The sequence below is a fragment of the Erythrolamprus reginae genome, chromosome 5 (genome assembly GCF_031021105.1).
Source record: "Erythrolamprus reginae isolate rEryReg1 chromosome 5, rEryReg1.hap1, whole genome shotgun sequence".
Classification (NCBI taxonomy): domain Eukaryota; kingdom Metazoa; phylum Chordata; class Lepidosauria; order Squamata; family Dipsadidae; genus Erythrolamprus; species Erythrolamprus reginae.
In genome coordinates this window covers 24,268,226-24,287,850 of record NC_091954.1, presented here as the reverse complement: position 1 = coordinate 24,287,850, position 19,625 = coordinate 24,268,226, and the positions used below count along the sequence as shown (strand labels likewise).

Genomic DNA, 19,625 nt, shown 5'->3' with positions numbered 1-19,625 from the left:
AGTCAATTTGTACAGTCAGCAGTGATGGCAATGCACTTTACGATGTTATGATGATTTGCCTTGTTACTGTTCCATGCACGTGTCTTGAATGATGATAACTGCACCTGACAATTATGTCACCTGAAGAAAAATGAAAAAAGCTACAGTTCAGTACTTAAATTTTATTTTTTTGCAGAATGGATATTTGTTGGGATAGGTGTCCTCTCAAAGCGATAATAGACATTAATCAGACTGAGATGATAAATTCTCCATGGCGAGAAGACAATAAACATTTTGGCTGCTGCTTAATCCTCAGATGGTTGAATCTAGATGCTAAGTCTAGGCCAGCTTTGCTGCCCCAAAGGTTTCAGAATCTGTTAACAAATCCCCAAATAGGCCATGTATACATTGTCTATGAGAAGAATCATAGAATCCTAGGGCTGGAAGAGTTCTTTGAAGTCTTCTACTCAAACTCCCTGCCCAAGACAGAAGACCTTATTCCATCATGTACAATTGGTTGTCCAATCTTTTCTTGAAGACCTCCAAGTGATAGAACATCCACAACTCCTGGAGGCAAATTATTCCATTTATTAATTGTTTTTACTGATAGTAGCAAGGACCTCTATGGCAAGAAATGAAATTTTCCTTTTCAGTGTAAGCCAATTTAGTTTCTGTTCCCAGGTGAATGGAATTCCCACTAAGTTGGAATTAACTGTTGATCGTTCATAGGATTAAGAGATCAGATACAGCTTTTGAGTGGCGCCTGTTGTCTTATTAAAACAAGCCATTGTTAGTTGTGTCCTAAGAATTGCACACACTTTGGTCTTAAGCAAAAATGATTTTAAGTATTTTAAGCATTATTCGTAATGTTTACCCCAAGAATAGAATAAATTTGAGACTTTCTTCAAAACTTGGAGCTGCAAGAAAAGTAAAATGAATCTTCCTCATTCCTTCAGGAGTCTGTATTTTATTTGGATGTGAGGCAAAGCATTGTTCTCCGTCCCTCTCTAATCAACCCTTGATGTGGTTCCAGTTTGAGATAGAGCCTCGGTGGTGCAGTGGTTAGAGTGTAGTACTGCAAGCTACTTCTGCTGATCACCGACTGCCAGGTTTGGCAGATCGAATTTCACGATGCTCAAGGTTGACTCAGCCTTCCATCCTTCCAAGGTCGGTAAAATGAGGACCCAGATTGTTGGAGGCAATATGCTTACTCTGTGTAAACTGCTCAGAGAGGACTGTAAAGCACTGTGAAGCAGTATATAAGTCTAAATGCTATTGCTACAGCTGTTGCTTGAGTGGGAACATGGTCTTTGTGGCTTGTCTCGTGTTTAGATTCTCAGGTGCTCCAAATGTTTCGAAGAACAGAGACAGCAGGTCTCACTTTCTGTTTCTTGAACTGAGCTTGAAGCAAGAATTGAGGGAGCAAGAAACTGCAGAGATCCCAACTAGTAAGAGACACATTAATTTAAAAAGTATGATCAAAGAATATCACCAGGCTATATCTCCTTGGAGAGGGGCGGCATAGAAATCCAATTAATAAATAACTATGGGGTGCCTGTAACAAAATCAGTTGGGGTAAGCTTCTAGTAATATCACTAGCTAGACTAGGGCTGTCAAACTCAAGGTCCATGGGCCGGATGTGGCCCACGGGGTGGCCCATGAAGTTGCCCAGGAAACAGCGAAGGACCAGTCTGCAGTGTCTCTGGCAGCAAAAATGGACCTTGGGAGGGTTGCATGCGGCCCTCCCAAGCTCCGTTTTCGGCTGCAACAGCCTCCTGCAGCCCTCTGCCAGTGAAAACAGAGCTTGAAAGGCCCATGTACTCAGGCGTCCACAGGCACCCTCGACACAAGTAATGTTGAGCTGGCCATGCTCATCTGGCCCCCGAGGGCAAATACAACCCTGATACGGTCTTCAATGAAATCGAGGTTGACACCACAGAGTTAGACAATGCTCTGATGAGTGTATTGAAGGAGCAAGGCAATAAAAAATGAAAGAGACATCCTCGCCTACAATTGAATACCAGAGACCAACACTGGCTTCTATTAACTCCGACTAGCCTACTTTCCTTTACATCTAAAAGTGACATGAAGCCTTCTTCATATGAAATTATTCCTGTATTTCTGCTGTCTTAGAAAGCTGACTATAAAGATTTTCTCTCATTCTTTCTACTTTTCTCCATCAGTTATGAGCTCATTGGCTAGCTCATCTGTATGCACCAGCTTTGATCTTTGAAAATTTTGTGGGAATTGGTGGCTTCCTTATTTCCCATGTGCTGTAAGAGAAAAGTGTCACACAAATGGCTTTGATCTCCTTCCACATTTTTGACTGTGATCTCAGAGTCTGACCCAATTGAGTTGCTTGTAGAAACCGCAGTGCAGGAGCATGGAGTATGACACAACATTGCTTCCCATCTACTAAATGGGAAGGGGTTCCCTTTTGCTGTCAATCTGCCTAGAAATAGATAGTGCTTCCTTTTCTTGTGGATGTCTACATTTAGAGGGGTCCGTTTCGCTAACGCACATAAATTCAGCAGCATCAGTTCACAAACATTGACTCTTCTCCCCTGCTTTCCTTCTTGCCTTTTTTCATTAGTAAGCTGGTTTTTCCCTTGGCCTGCTTTGAGTAGTTTTACTAGTGCTGGGCCTTCGTAATCTAATAACCAGAATATATTCTAGTGGAAGGTTTGACTTGCAATTAACTGTCCAGGAAGGTCACATTTAACACTGCAAGTGACTTAGGCATAATTGAGAAATCAAGATAACCAAAAGGAAAAAAAAGTGGATACCGATTGTATACTTCACCAGAAGATAATTTGAAATTAGAAGATGACTTATAACTTTCCTCCTCATAAGAGAATTTGAATTTAAATAATATATATTGTTATTTGTTTATTGTTATTGTTATTATTGTTTAGTGTATTTAAATAAGTAATTAACTATACTGTATTACTATGATTATTTTTTGTTTGTATGTGTTAGTTTTGTCTTGTTCGAGTTATGGTTTGATTATCTATCTTATACTTTTGTAAATGTGTATATATATATATTTTTTAAATCAATAAAAAAATTTTTTTTTAAAAAAAAGAGAAATCAAGAATTGACATCAGGAAGATTAACTGCAATCTTTCACATCCAGGGCTTTCTTAATGAGTGGTGACAACCGTTACACAACAAAACATTTTCCGAGGTCGGTAATGCCACAAAGCAGACTCTGTAACAGTCCAATTAAAATCTTAACGGTCTGAAGGGCTGATGCTCTTTTTTTTCTTTTGCATTCACATAGTTTGTCAGGGCTGACTTCAAACCCAATATGGACCTTAATATTATTGGAAGTCTTAGGAAATAATCTCACAAAGTGCAGCACTGCCTGCCAAGTAGCTGTTTCTGAAGGGGCCAGAAATGCATGATGTACTGTCGGATCTCTGATGAAGCAGTGAAAATTGGACAGCAGTGGAGGCTTATGGGAAAAAATGCTGCCTACGAATAAAATGTTTTCAGTGAAACTGCTTTTAAAAATAGTTCATGATTGACTGACCAAGCCCATGCTTCAGAAACACATGCTTTCTTTCGTGCAAAAGAACACTTTAAAAAAGATTGTTTTTAATCTATCAAAAGCATCATTCCATATACAGTATAGATTTTTTTCCCTGGGTCCCTGGAATATCCCTTTAGCCATGAAAGCCAGGAAAGTTTGTGGAAATGGAATAAGAGAAAGAGATGTTGAAAGCTGATTCTATTAGCTGGGGGAATTGAGACATCTCCCCCGGGCCTATACAGTTTATGCATGGTATGTTGGTGTGTATGTTTTGCTTTTTAATAAGGGTTTTTTAGTGACTTTTAATTATTAGATTTGTTACACATTGTTTTATTATTGTTGTGAGCCACCCCGAGTCGGTGGAGAGGGGCGGCATACAAATCTAATAAATAATAATAATAAAATAATAATAATAATAATAATAATAATAATAATAATAATAATAATAAACTTTCTCTATTCTCTGCATTCCTATTTTATGGTTTATTTCCTTTCAACAATTTTAGAGGTTTTGCCCAGCGTTAAGGTTTTGAACAGCACAGCTTTTTCTGCATCTTAGATATTTGCATTATGAGCATATTTTTCACTCCACAATGCAGGTAATCCTTGATTTAACGACCATAAATTGAACCCAGAATTTCTGTTGCTAAGTGAGACATTTGCTAAGTCAGTTTTGCCTCGTTTTGTGATCTTTTTTTGCCACAGTTGTTAAGTGAATGACGGTGGTTGTTAAGTTAGTAACACAGTTGTTAAGTGAATCTTGCTTTCCTGTTGAATTACTTGTCAGAAGATTGCAAAAATGGAATTACATCACCCCGGAGCATTGCATCTGTCATAAATATGAAATATGATTTTTAAAAATAATATATTTTTAATAATATATTTTTATTGTTTGCTTACAGATATATTAAAGATTAAAAACTTATGGATATATTGAAGATTAAAAATAAAATAACATATATACTATTTTAAACAGTGCTAGTGTTGTACAGTTATTTCTGACCATCATTTCTGACCAGCTAGTGTTGTACAGTTATTTCTGACCATCATGTTCTAGAATGTCAACTTATCTATCACTGTAATACCTACATTCTAATGCATACGTAGTATCTCTTTCCATGTCCACCTAACCTGATTCTTTTGCATTCCCACTTGTACTTCATGTTTCTAACCATTAATAAAATCTATTCCATGCAGCATAATATTCTGTACCTCCTTTATCTTTTATTTTTAGCGTTAGTCTGTCCATTTCCTCACAGACTAGTATCTTCCTTATCGCCTGCTCCTCACATACGGTGGACCCTTTAGCAAGGAAATTATGGACACAAATTCATGCGTGGTTGGAAAAAAGGACCAGAAAACATATAGAGTTTAAGCCAGAATTATTTTTATTAGGCATTATATCAGATAGTTATGATCAGGGGTGGCCTTTAAAGATTTTACCAAGGGGTTCTCTGCCAGGTTCCTGGGTGGGCGTGGCCACAGCCTAGTTGGCTTCCTGCATCACAGTGTGGGAGAAGTGTTTTTGAATTATCTGGGCTACAGAGGCTTTCCTTGAGCCTCTGAGAGGGTGAAAGTGGCCTCCCTAGGCTCTGGAGGCCTTATAGGGGCCGAACTTCCAGTAGGCCCATTTTTGCCCTCCCCGAGATTCCACACACGCCCTGCATCTAAAATGGGCCAGCCACAAGTGGGATTTGGGGATCTTCGAACTGGACAGAATCTTATTTAGCGATTATCCCGAATCCCTGTGAACCTCAGCAGCCCATCCCGGATTATGATGAAGGGACAATATACCTAATATTACACAACCAAGAATTGTCTTGGCGCAAAAAAACACCCCTTCAAAGGAGTCCAAGCATCTAAATTTTGATCAACTGACCATGGAGATGGTTGTAAGTGTGGAAAATGATCATAAATCACTTTTTTCATTGCCATTATAACATCAAAAGGCCGTTAAACGAACAGTTGTAAGTCGAGGACTACCTGTGTTCCACAATTTCTCCTTCTTCTAGAATAGAATAGAATAGAATTCTTTCTTGACCAAGTGTGATGGGACGCACAAGGAGTTTGTCTTTCTAACCGTTGTAACTACTTCATCCATGAAGAATGTTAAACTGAGCACATTATGGTTTGTTTGGTTTATCCCAAGTGGTTTATATTCAGTAGTGCACGGTTAAAGATAGCATGAATTTGTATCTGTGTACATCCAGCTAGTATGAGTTTCAGTTTTGGTTGGTTATAAATCTTTTTTTTTCATTACTTCTTTGATTTTCTGTTGACTGACTAGGGATGGCATGCTGTGATTGAACTATCTGATTTATATTAAGAAGTTCAGACAGATTTGTTATACATATTCATAATTATACATAGAAAATAAATCATCTATTAGCTAAATCCAGGGAGACTCAAATTATTGGGACTATTGAGAGAAGGGGTAAAGCATCTGGAAAACTATTAAATCGCTGCAAAAAAGAGCTTTCTGTCTCTTTGCTGTCATCTAGAATTCTTTTCTTAAATGTCTTAGTTTAAAAATGAATACACTCTCCCATTTTAAGTATATAGCCCGGTTCATCTATATATTTATAAGGCCTGTAGCCTTATTCATATTCATCCTCAACCGTGAAAATTCCTTGGATGATCTTGAAGCAGTTACTATCTCAGTGTTTTAGGACAAAATGCTTTATATCTTAGAAGAATGAAGAAGTAAGATATTCCTGGAGGTGTCTGTAATATGGTAAATGATTTAGCTTTACTAGATAAATGGTCAAAGCAATGGAAACTGCAGTTTATTGTTTCCAAATGTAAAATAATGCACTTGGGGAAAAGGAATCCTCAATCTGAGTATTGTATTGGCAGTTCTGTGTTAGCAAAAACTTCAGAAGGAAAGGATTTAGGGGTAGTGATTTCTGACAGTCTCAAAATGGGTGAACAGTGCAGTCAAGTGGTAGGGAAAGCAAGTAGGATGCTTGGCTGCATAGCTAGAGGTATAACAAGCAGGAAGAGGAAGATTATGATCCCGCTATATAGAGTGCTGATGAGAGCACATTTGGAATGCTGTGTTCAGTTCTGGAGACCTCACCTACAAAAAGATATTGACAAAATTGAACAGGTTCAAAGACGGGCTGCAAGAATGGTGGAAGGTCTTAAGCATAAAACGTATCAGGAAAGACTTAATTAACTCAATCTGTATCGTCTGGAGGACAGAAGGAAAAGGGGGGACATGATCAAAACATTTAAATATGTTAAAGGGTTAAATAAGGTACAGGAGAGAAGTGTTTTTAATAGGAAAGTGAACACAAGAACAAGGGGACACAATCTGAAGTTAGTTGGGGGAAAGATCAAAAGCAACATGAGAAAATATTATTCTACTGAAAGAGTAGTAGATCCTTGGAACAAGCTTCCAGCAGACGTGGTTGGTAAATCCACAGTAACTGAATTTAAACATGCCTGGGATAAACATATATCCATCCTAAGATAAAATACAGAAAATATTATAAGGGCAGACTAGATGGACCATGAGGTCTTTTTCTGCCGTCAGTCTTCTATGTTTCTATGTTTCTATGTAAGCATTTTGGCATTTTTTCTTTTCTTGTTTAGATTTCTACCAATAACTCAATGAATATTTTAAATAGATATGCTATGTTCAACTCAGCATTAAATAACAATCTGAGAATTCCTTTTAGCCTTGTAAACATTAGATTTGTCACATTGTATATTGTTTTATTACTGTTGTGAGCCGCCCCGAGTCTGCGGAGAGGGTCGGCATACAAATCTAATAAATTATTATTATTATTATTATTATTATTATTATTATTATTATTATCCCCATCCTCCTTGAGAAAATTCCTTTCCCTATTTCATCTTTAACTGTAGTATAACAACACATTGATACCTAAGTTTAGCATTGTAACCCATGCTTTGGTTGAAAAATAACTTGGGACAAAGATTTTTGGAAGCCTCAATTTACTTTAATCAGCTTGCATAATCTAACATTAATTATAATCTTAGCCTGGTTGTTCCTATTACGTTAATTATAAAAGGGGAATAGGAAAAAGTGATTATGTATTATTCAGTCTGGCCTTACTTTCTGATCTAACCATAGTTATGTTCATGTTGAAGTTGGATTGATGGATTTATTTTGTCTTGGAAATGATGGCAAAATCTCTTGGGTGCTGTAAAAGGAGGTTTCATGCCACAAAACATTAAAATTATTTTGTAGATTTCTCTATAAAATAATGGCATACATTATCTTGGAAGCTGTGCTGTTGAAGAGCTAGCACCCAAAAAAACCAAGATAGAACAAACAGCCTCAAACTGCTTGCAAATTGAAGTCATCCTTATATGATTTGTTTCCATTTTTGCAATTCCCAGGAGTACTTCTGAAATAGGTTGTTGTTTGTGTTTAGAGATGATGTTTCCATTTTAAAGAGTTCATGTGTAAATACTATTCAGTTCAGTAGGCAACTTTCCACTTTTTAAATAATAATCTGGCCAATAAACTGGATTTTGTTGACTAGGAAATATGAGCTTTTATTAAAAGAACATCTTAATTACTAATGGATACTATACAGAATGTTAGCCAATGTTACTATTTTTGCACTCTCTAGAGAAGACAACCACACTAAATTACTCTTTCCTTACCTAGCAAAATTAAATTAAATTATATTTCCATTTCCGCACACACACTTAGACATGGGAAAAAGTAATTTGGAGAAGAGACTAGCCATGACTGCAGTAGCTGGGTTATGATGCAAAGACTATGTTGGGTTTGATCCCATAACAGATATGTCAATGAGTACTTTCACAATGTGAAGTACCGTAATATATCTTTAACCTGTATTATAATGTAATACACACATGGAAGACAATAAATATATTTCCCCCCAAAACATGCAAAACCAAATTATATAGCTTAGCAAATCCGCAAAGCAGACAAAAGGGCTCAATGGCAGATCGCTTGAATGAAAAAGACAATAGTACGATTGACAAGTAGATCCTTTATGTAATATATTAGTTTAAAATTACAGAGAAAGATAGTTATGCAAGCAAATAAATATGTTATGTAAATATGCTTAACTAATACAAAATATGTACAAAAGAAAAATGATCTTGTGAGAAAACGTGTGCACTTATAATACGCAATGTACTGTATGTTTATATGTTTGTTAGTCAAATTTGTTTGTTTTATTTTAATTTAACTATTTAATAAATATTTTGGATTTTGGACTGGAAATTTTGTTGATTGGATTAGTTCTATTGTTAGATTACCGGGGGATTTCCCTTCATTTTATTAGTCATACTAGTAGCCCTATGATGTTTTTATCACCTAGCGCAGTGATGGTGAACCTATGGCAAAGGTGCCACAGGTGGCACGCGGAGCCATATCTGCTGGCATGTGAGCTGTTGCCCTAAATCAGCTCCAATATGCATGTATGTGCTGTCCAGCTGATTTTGGGCTTGCACAGAGGCTCTGGAAGGGCATTTTTGGCTTCCAGGGATCCTCTGGGGGAAGGGGGCATTTTTATCCTCCCCCAGCTCCAGGGAAGCCTTTGGAGCCTCGTGTGGACGAAACACAAATCTACTGGGCCCATCAAAAGTTGGGATACAGGCCGTTTCCTGCCTCCAGAGGGCCTCCAGGAGGTGGAGGAAGCTGTTTTTGCCCTCTCCAGGCATTGAATTATGTGTGGGGGCACTCACGCATATGCGATAGCACATGTCCACGCTCTTTAGGCACTAGTGAACTAGTGAGATTTCATGACTGGATGTACTGTAGACGTGAAACAGGATTTCCTTAATCAATCAATCAATCAATCAATCAATCAATCAATCAATTAGAATAGAGCTGGAAGAGATCTTTGAGGTCTTCTAGTCCATCCCCCTGTTCAAGCAGGGGACCCCATACCATTTCAGAAAAGTGACTGTCCAGTCTCCTCTTGAAAACCTCCAGTGATGAAGCACCCCACAACTTTTGTCTGCAAGCTGTTCCACTGGTTAATTGTCCTCACTGTTAGGAAGCTTCTCCTCAATTCCAGATTGCTTCTCTCCTTGATTAGTTTCCATTCATTGTTTCTTGTCCTGCTTTTTGAGTTCTTTGACCCCCTCTTCTTTGTGACAGCCTCTCAAATACTGGAATACTACTATCATGCCCCTCCTACTCCTTCTTTTCTCTAGATAAGCTAAACCCAAATCTTGCAACTGTTTTTCATATGTTTTTGTCCTCAGGCCTTTAATCATCTTAGTTGCTCTTCTTTGCACTCCCCCCTCCCTCCCCAAAGTCTCAATATCTTTTTTTATAATGTGGTGACCAAACTACGAGAGCTTATCTAGATATTCTGACTGGGACTGACTAGATGTGTATCCTAGGACATATAGAAAGCATCAGTCACGTTTTGGGTTGCCAGGAATCAAATTAAAGCATTCTAGAGTCTAGACAGCAGATTGAGATGAAGCATAGTTTTCCTTTTTAAGCTAATCAGCCCTAGGCCCAAAGTGGAAGTTTGTGCAACCAACTCTAGGAATCCGATTTTCCAGCTGTCTCCTGGAGTAGCTCCTTTTCTTCTTGGCTTGTCATCTGTTAGAAATGTGCCAGACAGGTGCTGCCTTTGTCTACATTTCAGCCACCTCCAGCAGTTGAAATTTATATCCAAGATACCAGGCCTCAGACTGACTGTGACAGTGCATGTGCTTACTTGACATCTCATTTTAGATTACATTAGATTACTAGAATTGGAAGGGACCTTTTAGATCATCTAGTGCAACCCCCTGCTCAAGCAGGAGTCCCTACACCATTTTAGACGAACGGCAGTCCAATCCCCTCTTGAAAGTCTCAAGTATTGGAGCTCTCACAACTTCTGAAGGCAAACTGTTCTACTGGTTAATCGCTCTCACTGTCAGGAAATTTCTCCTTAGGTTGAATCTCTCCTTGGTCATTTTCCATCTGTTGTTCCTTTTCTGGCCTTCTGGTGCCTTGGAAAACAGACTGACCCCCTCTTCTGTGTGGCAGCCCCTATTGGAACATTGCTATTAGAAACATAGAAGACTGACGGCAGAAAAAGACCTCATGGTCCATCTAGTCTGCCCTTATAATATTTTCTGTATTTTATCTTAGGATGGATATATGTTTATCCCAGGCATGTTTAAATTCAGTTACTGTGGATTTACCAACCACGTCTGCTGGAAGCTTGTTCCAAGGATCTACTACTCTTTCAGTAGAATAATATTTTCTCATGTTGCTTTTGATCTTTCCCCCAACTAACTTCAGATTGTGTCCCCTTGTTCTTGTGTTCACTTTCCTATTAAAAACACTTCCCTCCTGTATCTTATCTAACCCTTTAACAAATTTAAATGTTTTGATCATGTCCCCGCTTTTCCTTCTGTCCTCCAGACTATACAGATTGAGTTCATTAAGTCTTTCCTGATACGTTTTATGCTTAAAACCTTCCAGCATTCTTGTAGCCCATCTTTGGACCCGTTCAATTTTGTCAATATCTTTTTGTAGGTGAGGTCTCCAGAACTGAACACAGTGTTCCAAATGTGGTCTCACCAGCGCTCTATATAAGGGGATCACAATCTCCCTCTTCCTGCTTGTTATACCTCTAGCTATGCAGCCAAGCATCCTACTTGCTTTCCCTACCGCCCGACCACACTGCTCACCCATTTTGAGACTGTCAGAAATCACTACCCCTAAATCCTTCTCTTCTGAAGTTTTTGCTAACACAGAACTTCCAATACAATACTCAGATTGAGGATTCTTTTTCCTCAAGGGCATTATTTTACATTTGGAAACATTAAACTGCAGTTTCCATTGCTTTGACCATTTATCTAGTAAAGCTAAATCATTTACCATATTACAGACGCCTCCAGGAATATCAACCCTATTGCACACTTTAGAGTCATCGGCAAATAGGCAAACCTTCCCTACCAAACCTTCCCCTATGTCACTCACAAACATATTAAAAAGAATAGGATCCAGAACAGACCCTTGTGTCACAGACTATTGTGTCTCAGTTTGGACCTTCTTTTCTCCAGACTGGCCGTGCCCAGTTCCTGCAACTTCTCTTTGTATGTTATAGTTTCCAGTCCCCTTAATCATCTTGGTTGCTGTCCTCTGCATTTTCTCTAGAGTTTCAGTGTCTTTTTTGTAGTTTTTGATGGTAACTTCTGTGACATGGAGTTCAACTTGCTTGGCTTCCTATGATTATCCCTGAATTGGAAGAGAAATTCTGCCGGGTTTTAAGAAGTTCAGTGATAAATTGTGATGCTTACCAAGCTAGCTACTGTTATTGGGGTTATTTTGCTAACTCGAAGATTGAAAAGGAGGTGAACACAGTAGCCTTTTAGTTTCTTCAAAGCCCCCCTGATCTGCACAGTTCAAAACATAAGCTGCTCTTTCTTTTTAATCAACTTTATGAAGTTTCTGAGGGAAAATAAAATACAAAACAACAACAGCCACAATCAAGATTAAAAAAGAGGGTAAAAAAGAGACAAGAAAAATAAAGGGGGAACAGGGATACAAAAAACAGTGACTTCCTACTTTCTTCACTACATATACTGTACAAATATATAATAAATTAGCCTGTTACTCTAAATTAAAACAAAAATATCATATACACAGTATACAAACTACACAATCCAAAAAACCCCCCAGTAAAATTCTATACAAAACAACCACTTTACGTTTAAACACAAACCTTTAAAAATGTAAAATATATCTCGTCATAACAATAAAAATACTCAATACATGTACACAGGTGGTCCTTGACTTACAATCATTTATTTAGTGACTCTTTGAAGTTACAACAACACTGAAAAAAGTGACCCATGGCCACTTTTCCCTCACTTATGACCATTACAGCATTCCCATGTTGGTCACATGATCAAAATTTGGACGCTTGGCAACTGGCATGTATTTATGACAAGTAATTAGGTAATCACTACTTGTAATTTACCCAGCTGGCTTCTGACAAGCAAAATCAGTGAGGGAAACCAGATTTACTTAATGACTGCATGTTTCACTTAATAACTGCAGTGATTCGCTTAACAACTGGGACAGAGAAGGTCATCAGTTGGAGCAAAACTCAACTGTCTTGTGTCAACCCTGAAGATAACCTGATTGAGGTAATTTTGAGGCCTCAGTGCTGCCACAGCTGGAGCTAAGGAATAGGAAGAGGGGGGGAATAGAGATAGTTGGGGTTTGTAGCCAGAACAAAATACTTTCTGTGGGGAACCAAGGACGTTCCAGCAGGTGCTTGGAAGGAGACTTAAGTAGCAACTGGACTGTATCCTGATTGGATCATGTGACTGATTATTTTGAGAAAGTGAAAAACTTAATCAGGTGAAAACTGTGGGAACGTTTAGAATCATTCATCCAGGATGGAGTAGGTGAAAAAACAATCTGGAATAAGTGTTCTAAGATTGCAAAAAATTCCTACTCGGCCCCCACTTGGGCTACCTTTTGAGAAACACCTTTTGGATTGAGTGGTGGGTGGATGCGTGTCTACAACGGAGTGAGCTGGTGGCAAAAGGGAAGTGTGGGTGGTGAGCCGGTCCTGACACTGGGCCCGGGCCCCGCTCACACCTTCCCACCAGCCTGAGTGTCCCGCTGATAGGCGGTGCTGAGTTGCTTCCTGTTGTACATACTCTTGATCAGTTGGAGGATGATGAAGATATTGAGGACTCAGATTCAGATAGTGTTTATGAAGTAGTGGGGGGCCCGGGGTTACAGGTAGTAGAACAGGTGGGAGGCCAGCCACAGGATGGGGCTATGAGTTCAGGATCTAGTGAGGAGAATTAGAGGCACGCTGGGTTAATCCTAAATTCAGAAGAATTCAGAAATGTAGAGAGCAAAGGTCTGGAAGAGAGCAAATGTAGAGAGCAAAGGTCTGGAAGAAGATATTAAGGAGATGAATGGGATAAATAATTGAGTGAGGTAATTGGCATGTCATGGGACTAGTGAAGAAGAAGGGTGGAGTTTCAACGTTGCTGAACAAAAAGATGTTGATTTTTTATGCCGCTCTCCAAGTAAGCCAAGTATTCTGTGTGATTAACTGTCCGTCTGCTGTTTTTTAGTGATCATGCTTTTGCGAAATAAATCTTGTCTAGCAGAGCAGGAGAAGGAATGTAAGGAATGCAATTAAGAGAGATAACGGAGCCAGGAGAGATACACCAGTATGAAATGTGTGTGTAGCCGGAAGAGAAAAGAATAAATTGGGGTTTCTTTGTTTATGAAATAATGTGTTTGATAAAAGTTATTTGTACTTGCTGAATTTCTACCAGAAACCAGAACACTTCCTACGTTCAGCAAATGTCGGCTGGGCGTTAGATCACCTGGCCTCTCAATTAGAGTTGGTTTTCACCAGTTTGTGCCAATATGACAAATGCAATAAAACTATCCTTTGAGGAATCTATCTGCCTTGGAGTTTTGTTTGCTGTGAGAAATTTTGGGCTCAGTTAAGTTCAGGGCAACCTATAGTCACAACAAATCTAATCACCAAAGCCTAAAACCATTCTCAATAAAAAATCCAGACATGTTCTTAGAACTGTATTATAGAGTAGAGATTAGTGTCAATTAAATATCAATGTGATTAACATCGTAAGTATTAACATGCTAAATTTGACGATTTTTAGGATTGATAAAGCAATAAGACATAGTACAAGGATAGATTAAATAATGGTATGTAAAACTACATAAGATTATCAAGAATGTATGCTGAGATTTGGAAGTTTGGAGAGAAATGGAATATTTCTCTCATTTTAAACATTTTTTTTCTTTTTTCTTATAATTTTTTCTTTTTCCTTTTCCTTTTTGTTTGTTTTGGGGTGGTTTTTTTGTTTTTGTCTTTAACTTTCCTTTTATCATTCTTACATTATGATTATGTATATGTATATGCGAAGTTCTATATGTGTGTTAAATATCTCAATAAAATCTTTTATTTTTTTTAAAAAATCCAGAAGTTGTTTCAAACCTATGCCGTTCTGATGCTTTCGTTCTTACACTTTTCTTTATTTCCTTTCCCAGAATGTTACGATTTCGCCTCCTCCCTACTATGGCGGCCTTGGCTGTCACTTCCAGGCGACATTTTGGTACCGCTCGTTATCCCAAAAGCCAGCGCAGGCTTATGATGGTAGCCATTGCAGGAACAACAGCTCTAACCGCAAGCACTGGACTTCTTTGGAGAAGGTGAGTGCCTTGAAATTACCATCCTTGCTTTGCTTTGGGTTGTTAAAACAAAACGAGAGACAGCTTCAGAAAAATAAATAAATGCTCAAGGTACAATTTGCAGTGGGAATAAAAAATGCAACCATACCATGTAGTTTACATTTATATAACCTTGTTGCAGATTAAAGAGGAAGCTGATTGAATCTTTTGTTATGGTCTACATCCCTACCCTTTCATTCTGTAACTCAGGTTCGCTGCTGTTCGCTATTGTGAAGGAAAACATTTTTCAGCATTACAGCTGTTTTATGAAGGGCAACCCAAGAGCTCTGGGCCATACGACATATAGCGTGACACTGATAGTTGTGACAATTTAATACATGACACTAGCATAATATTGCTTTCCTTGCATCTTGTTTCTTTTAAAATAAGTTGGTTAACCTCGGGGAAAAATGCAATGAATATACATGTATCAATTGAATAGCATCTGTATTGTCATGTAGCATTTTAGAATCCCTTTGTAACAGCAGGATGACCTGGTTGACCCAGCCTGGGGTTTTATTTGTTGTGTAGACAAATGGTTCATATGATGGAATTGCATAACACACTTAACTGGGATCCTGAAAATCTGTTGTATGGGACTTGTATGTTATTACCGAATCATAATGCCAGTTTGGCTTAGTAGTTAAGGCACCAGGCTAGAAAGCAGGAGAACATGACTTCAAGTTCCTCCCTAGCCATGAAAACTCTCTCACACACGCTCTCTTTCATCCTCAGTGATGGTGAACCTTTTTTTGCTCGGGTGTCAAAATGGCGCACGTGTGTGCGATAACGCATGCATGCATGCCCACACCCATAATGCAATGCCCTCTCCTATCCCATGCATGCATACACAAGCCCCCCATGCTGCCCCCAGAAAGCCTGGGGTGAAAAACTTTCTGAACTTCTGGTACACCCGTTAGGTTTATTTTTTGCCATCCACAAGCTCTGGAAAGGCAAAAACTAAATCCTCCTCCCTGTCCTCCAGGAGGCCAAAAATCAGCTGGCCAACGCACACATATGCACTGGAGCTACATAAGGCAATGCCTCATGTGCTCTCAGATATGGCTCCACGTACAACCTGTGGCACGCATGCCATAGGTTCACCATCACAGTTTCACCCCTTGAATTATTTGTAAAAATAATATTTTACAGATATTTTATTTACAAATATTTTCATAAAAATAATACATCCACAAATCATTAAATAACTAAACAAATAATGTGGACTAGGAATTCATAACACATAACACCTAAAATGAACCCCCATTAAAGACATGATCCACCATTGCAATGTCTTTATAATACAGTGGTACCTCGAGATACGAGTTTAATTCGTTCCGGACCTGGGCTCTTAAGTCGAGCAGCTCTTATCTCGAACGACTTTTCCCCATAGGAATTAATGTAAATAATTTTAATTGGTTCCAGCCCTCAAAAAACTCACAAAGTTAGTCTAAATTATGCAGAAAGACATGTTTTTAATGAAGAAATGTACATGTACATATAAATGAATAATGAAGTTTCTTTCACTTAACTTGTAAACTTTCTTAAACTTTTAAATTTACATATGTTCAACTTCTCTGCCACCCAATCCTGTAGGACAGAGGTCCCCAACCCTTTTTGCACCAGGGACCGGCTTTAAGCGATCAAGAGAGGAATGGGTGAATGAATGGACGGAGGGTGGGAAGGAAGGAAGGAAAGAGGGAAGGGACAGGAACAGAGGAAGGAAGCAAGGAAACTTATGAAAGGGGAGAGTAAGAGAGGAATGAGTGAAGGGAGGGAGGGAGGGAAGAAGGTGGGAAGGAGAAAGAAAAGAAGAAATAGAGGAAGGGAAGGTAAAAGAGAGAAAGAAAAAGAGCAAAAAAGAAAGCTGCAAGCACCCCCCCGAGCCCCCCAGGCCGGCTGCAACCTTTTAAAACACGCGCGCCGCTTCGCAGCTGTCTCCTGAAGCCGAACGCGGAAGTTAGCGTTTGGCTTCAGGAGACAGCTCCTTGGTGCTTGTATCTCGAATTTGGGCTTGTAAGTAGAACAAAAATATCTCTCCCCTCCCAGCTCTTATCTCGAGTTGCTCTTAAGTAGAGCAGCTCTTATGTCGGGGTTCCACTGTACAGAGTTAAATGTAAGTTTAAGATAACCTAGGGCTAGGCAAACTCAACCAAGGTATTGTTTTGACCTATTTATAATGGAATCGCTCCACAATACAGCTGGACAAGAACATACTGTGGCTGCTATTTTTCAACATGTCTCTTGAGAAATGCACTTTGTTGAATTCAGGAAGATTTAATCTGAATTCATCTGGAGTGTTTAGAAAACCAAAATTCACTAGTGTTTATTTACATACCTGAAGATGGAATCTGGAGTATCTTTAAGTTAGCTGAGCTCACATGGAAGAGCCTTTTAATGAGAAACACCAGCTAATTCAACGTGAAATTTTGTATAAATAATCTAACAGGGAACATGATATAACACAATGTGTGCTGCTGGGGTGTTTTTTCCCCTCTCCAATTAATTAGGCAGATTCACTTTCATGGGTATATAAATGCTTGCTGTGCTGCAGAGCTACAATTATGTGGGGGGCAGGGAGATAATGGATTTTCTTCTTCTTTGAAATTTCCCTTGCATCATACTGAGACTGTGATATGTGACACTAATAAGGAGCGTGTGTGATTTCCAGTGTGCTGTCTAACCTTGTGTAGTCTATTTCTGGAGCTGTTCCTCTTAATGAGAAATTCAATGAGAAGAACCCAGATAGTAAATCCTGATCATTCCTTTGTTTATTCCCTAAAATGAATGAGATTTGTTAGCACAATTAAAATAATTTTTAAGGAAAACATCCCTATGGGAAACCGAAAGTTGCTCACCCAGAGTATTTGTGAAATGCTATGTGTCTTTGAATGGCGTGAGAATTTACCCCTCCCCCAGGAGAATGAAATATTTTAAAGAATATTAAAAAGGCAGAATATAGAGGCTTGGTGGTGCAGGGGTTAGAGTGCAATACTGCAAGCTACTTCTGCTGATCACCGGCTGCCAGCAGTTTGGCAGATCGAATCTCAGTAGGCTCAAGGTTGACTCAGCCTCCCATCCTTTCAAGGTCAGTAAAATGAGGATCCAGATTGTTGGGGGCAATAAGCTAACTCTCTGTAAACCGCTTAGAGAGGGCTGTAAAGCACTGTGAAGCGATATATAAATCTAAATGCCTTTGCTAATGCTGTTGCTACTATATTTCCCTAAATGAGCAATGCAGACACATGTTTTTTTAAGAAGTAGGAAGCAGGCTGAGTTTTAATAGCCCCCCTGCAGCCTATCTACAAAACAAAAGATTTTCAGCTCCAGGATGAAGGACAAAGCCATTAAGACACAATTGCCCTACATCCTTTCAGAACACAAACTCCTTCATTGCAGACCAAACTTCAACAAAAATATAGTTTTATGTATGGTATGCTTGTGTTGTATGGTTTTAAATGATGGGTTTTTAGATACTTTCTTTTAAATATTAGATTTGTTACATTGCACATTGTTATTATTATTGTTGTGAGCCGCCCCGAGTCTGCGGAGAGGGGCGGCATACAAATCTAATAAATTATTATTATTATTATTATTATAATTAAAACGAAGCTCAGACAAACACCTAGGATTTGTAATGTATTTAATGTGGATCCCAATTTTAGTAATACATTAAATAATTTCCCCCATTTATCATATTAAAGAATACAACTGAGTACTGTACTAATTTTGCTCTGGCCTGAAGCAGAGGATAAGGTGTTAAACTACCTTCCCTTAATACAATGTGCTAATGCGTTAGCAGGGTTTGCTGCTATCATGACCAGGTTTGACATATTATCAGTTGGAAAGGACCTTCTAGATCATCTAGTCCATCTCCCCCCCCCCCAAGCAGGAGACACTAAACCAGTGATGGCGAACCTATGGCACGGGAGCTGTTGCCCTAGCTCAACTTCAATGTGTAAGTGTGTGCTGGTCAGCTGATTTTTGGCTCACACAGAGGCTCTGAGAGGGTGTTTTTGGCTTCCAGAGAGCCTCTGGGAGGATGGGGGAAGGCATTTTTACCCTACCCTAACTCCAGGAAAGCCTTTGGAGCCTGGGGAGAGCCAAACATGAGCCTACTGGGCCCACCAGATGTTGGGAAACAGGCTGTTTCCGGCCTCCAGAGGGCCTCTAGGAGGCGTGGGAAGCTATTTTCACCCTCCTCAGCTATTGAAGTATGGGTTTGGACACTCGCACATGTGTGATAGTGCTCGCCCAAGCTCTTTTGGCACCTGAGGGAAAAAAGGTTCGCCATCATTGCACTAAACCATTTCTGACAGATGGCAGTCCATTTTCTTCTTGAAAGCTTCCAGTGATTAAGTTCCCACAACTTCTGTGTTGTGGTTAGCTCTAGCCCAGCTCCTGGCCCAAGGACTGTGGATGTGGGGAAGACATCCATATGCTGCAGGCCTGTTTTGCCCCTGGTGGAATCTGCTGATGAAGGCTCCTCTGACGAAGAAGACATGAGTGACAGGGAGGAGGAGAGTGTGGCAGACAGCTCAGAAGGAGATCAATTATCTAGCTCCTCCTTGGATTCAGAACAAGAGTTAATGATACAGCCATGCATGCGGAGAGCGATGCATAGGCAACAACAACTGAGAGATTATTATCAAAGAAAATGAGGCCACCTGTGATTGGGTGGGGCTGTGGTAATTAGTGAGGCTGCTATAAATAGCAGCCTGTGGGTTTGGCCATTGTGGAGGATTATCTGACCGTTGTGTTTCGTGACTGCTTTACTGACTTTGACCTTTTGTGTGCTGATTTTTCCCCACTTTGAAACTAAACCAGAGCAAAGTGTGTTTCACTTTGTGAAAGAAGAAGGACTGTAAATTGCCTCACAGCTGCAAGCTAAGTATCACAGAACTGATAAGGGAC

At 39.2% G+C, this 19,625-nt stretch overlaps 1 protein-coding gene across 2 annotated transcripts in view; it reads left to right on the top strand.

Annotated features, from left to right (window-relative positions):
* Positions 1 to 19,625, top strand: part of MICU1 (mitochondrial calcium uptake 1) — a 191,229-nt gene that overhangs the window by 13,147 nt on the left and 158,457 nt on the right. Inside the window, exons 1-2 of one of the 2 annotated variants that reach the window (XM_070752266.1) lie at positions 13,494 to 13,534; positions 14,532 to 14,693. In XM_070752266.1, coding sequence (XP_070608367.1) covers positions 13,521 to 13,534; positions 14,532 to 14,693 — 176 coding nt within the window. In that variant the 5' untranslated portion in view covers positions 13,494 to 13,520. Of the gene's footprint in view, positions 1 to 13,493; positions 13,535 to 14,531; positions 14,694 to 19,625 lie in introns of those variants that run through there. The other variant, XM_070752267.1, reaches the window with a different exon arrangement.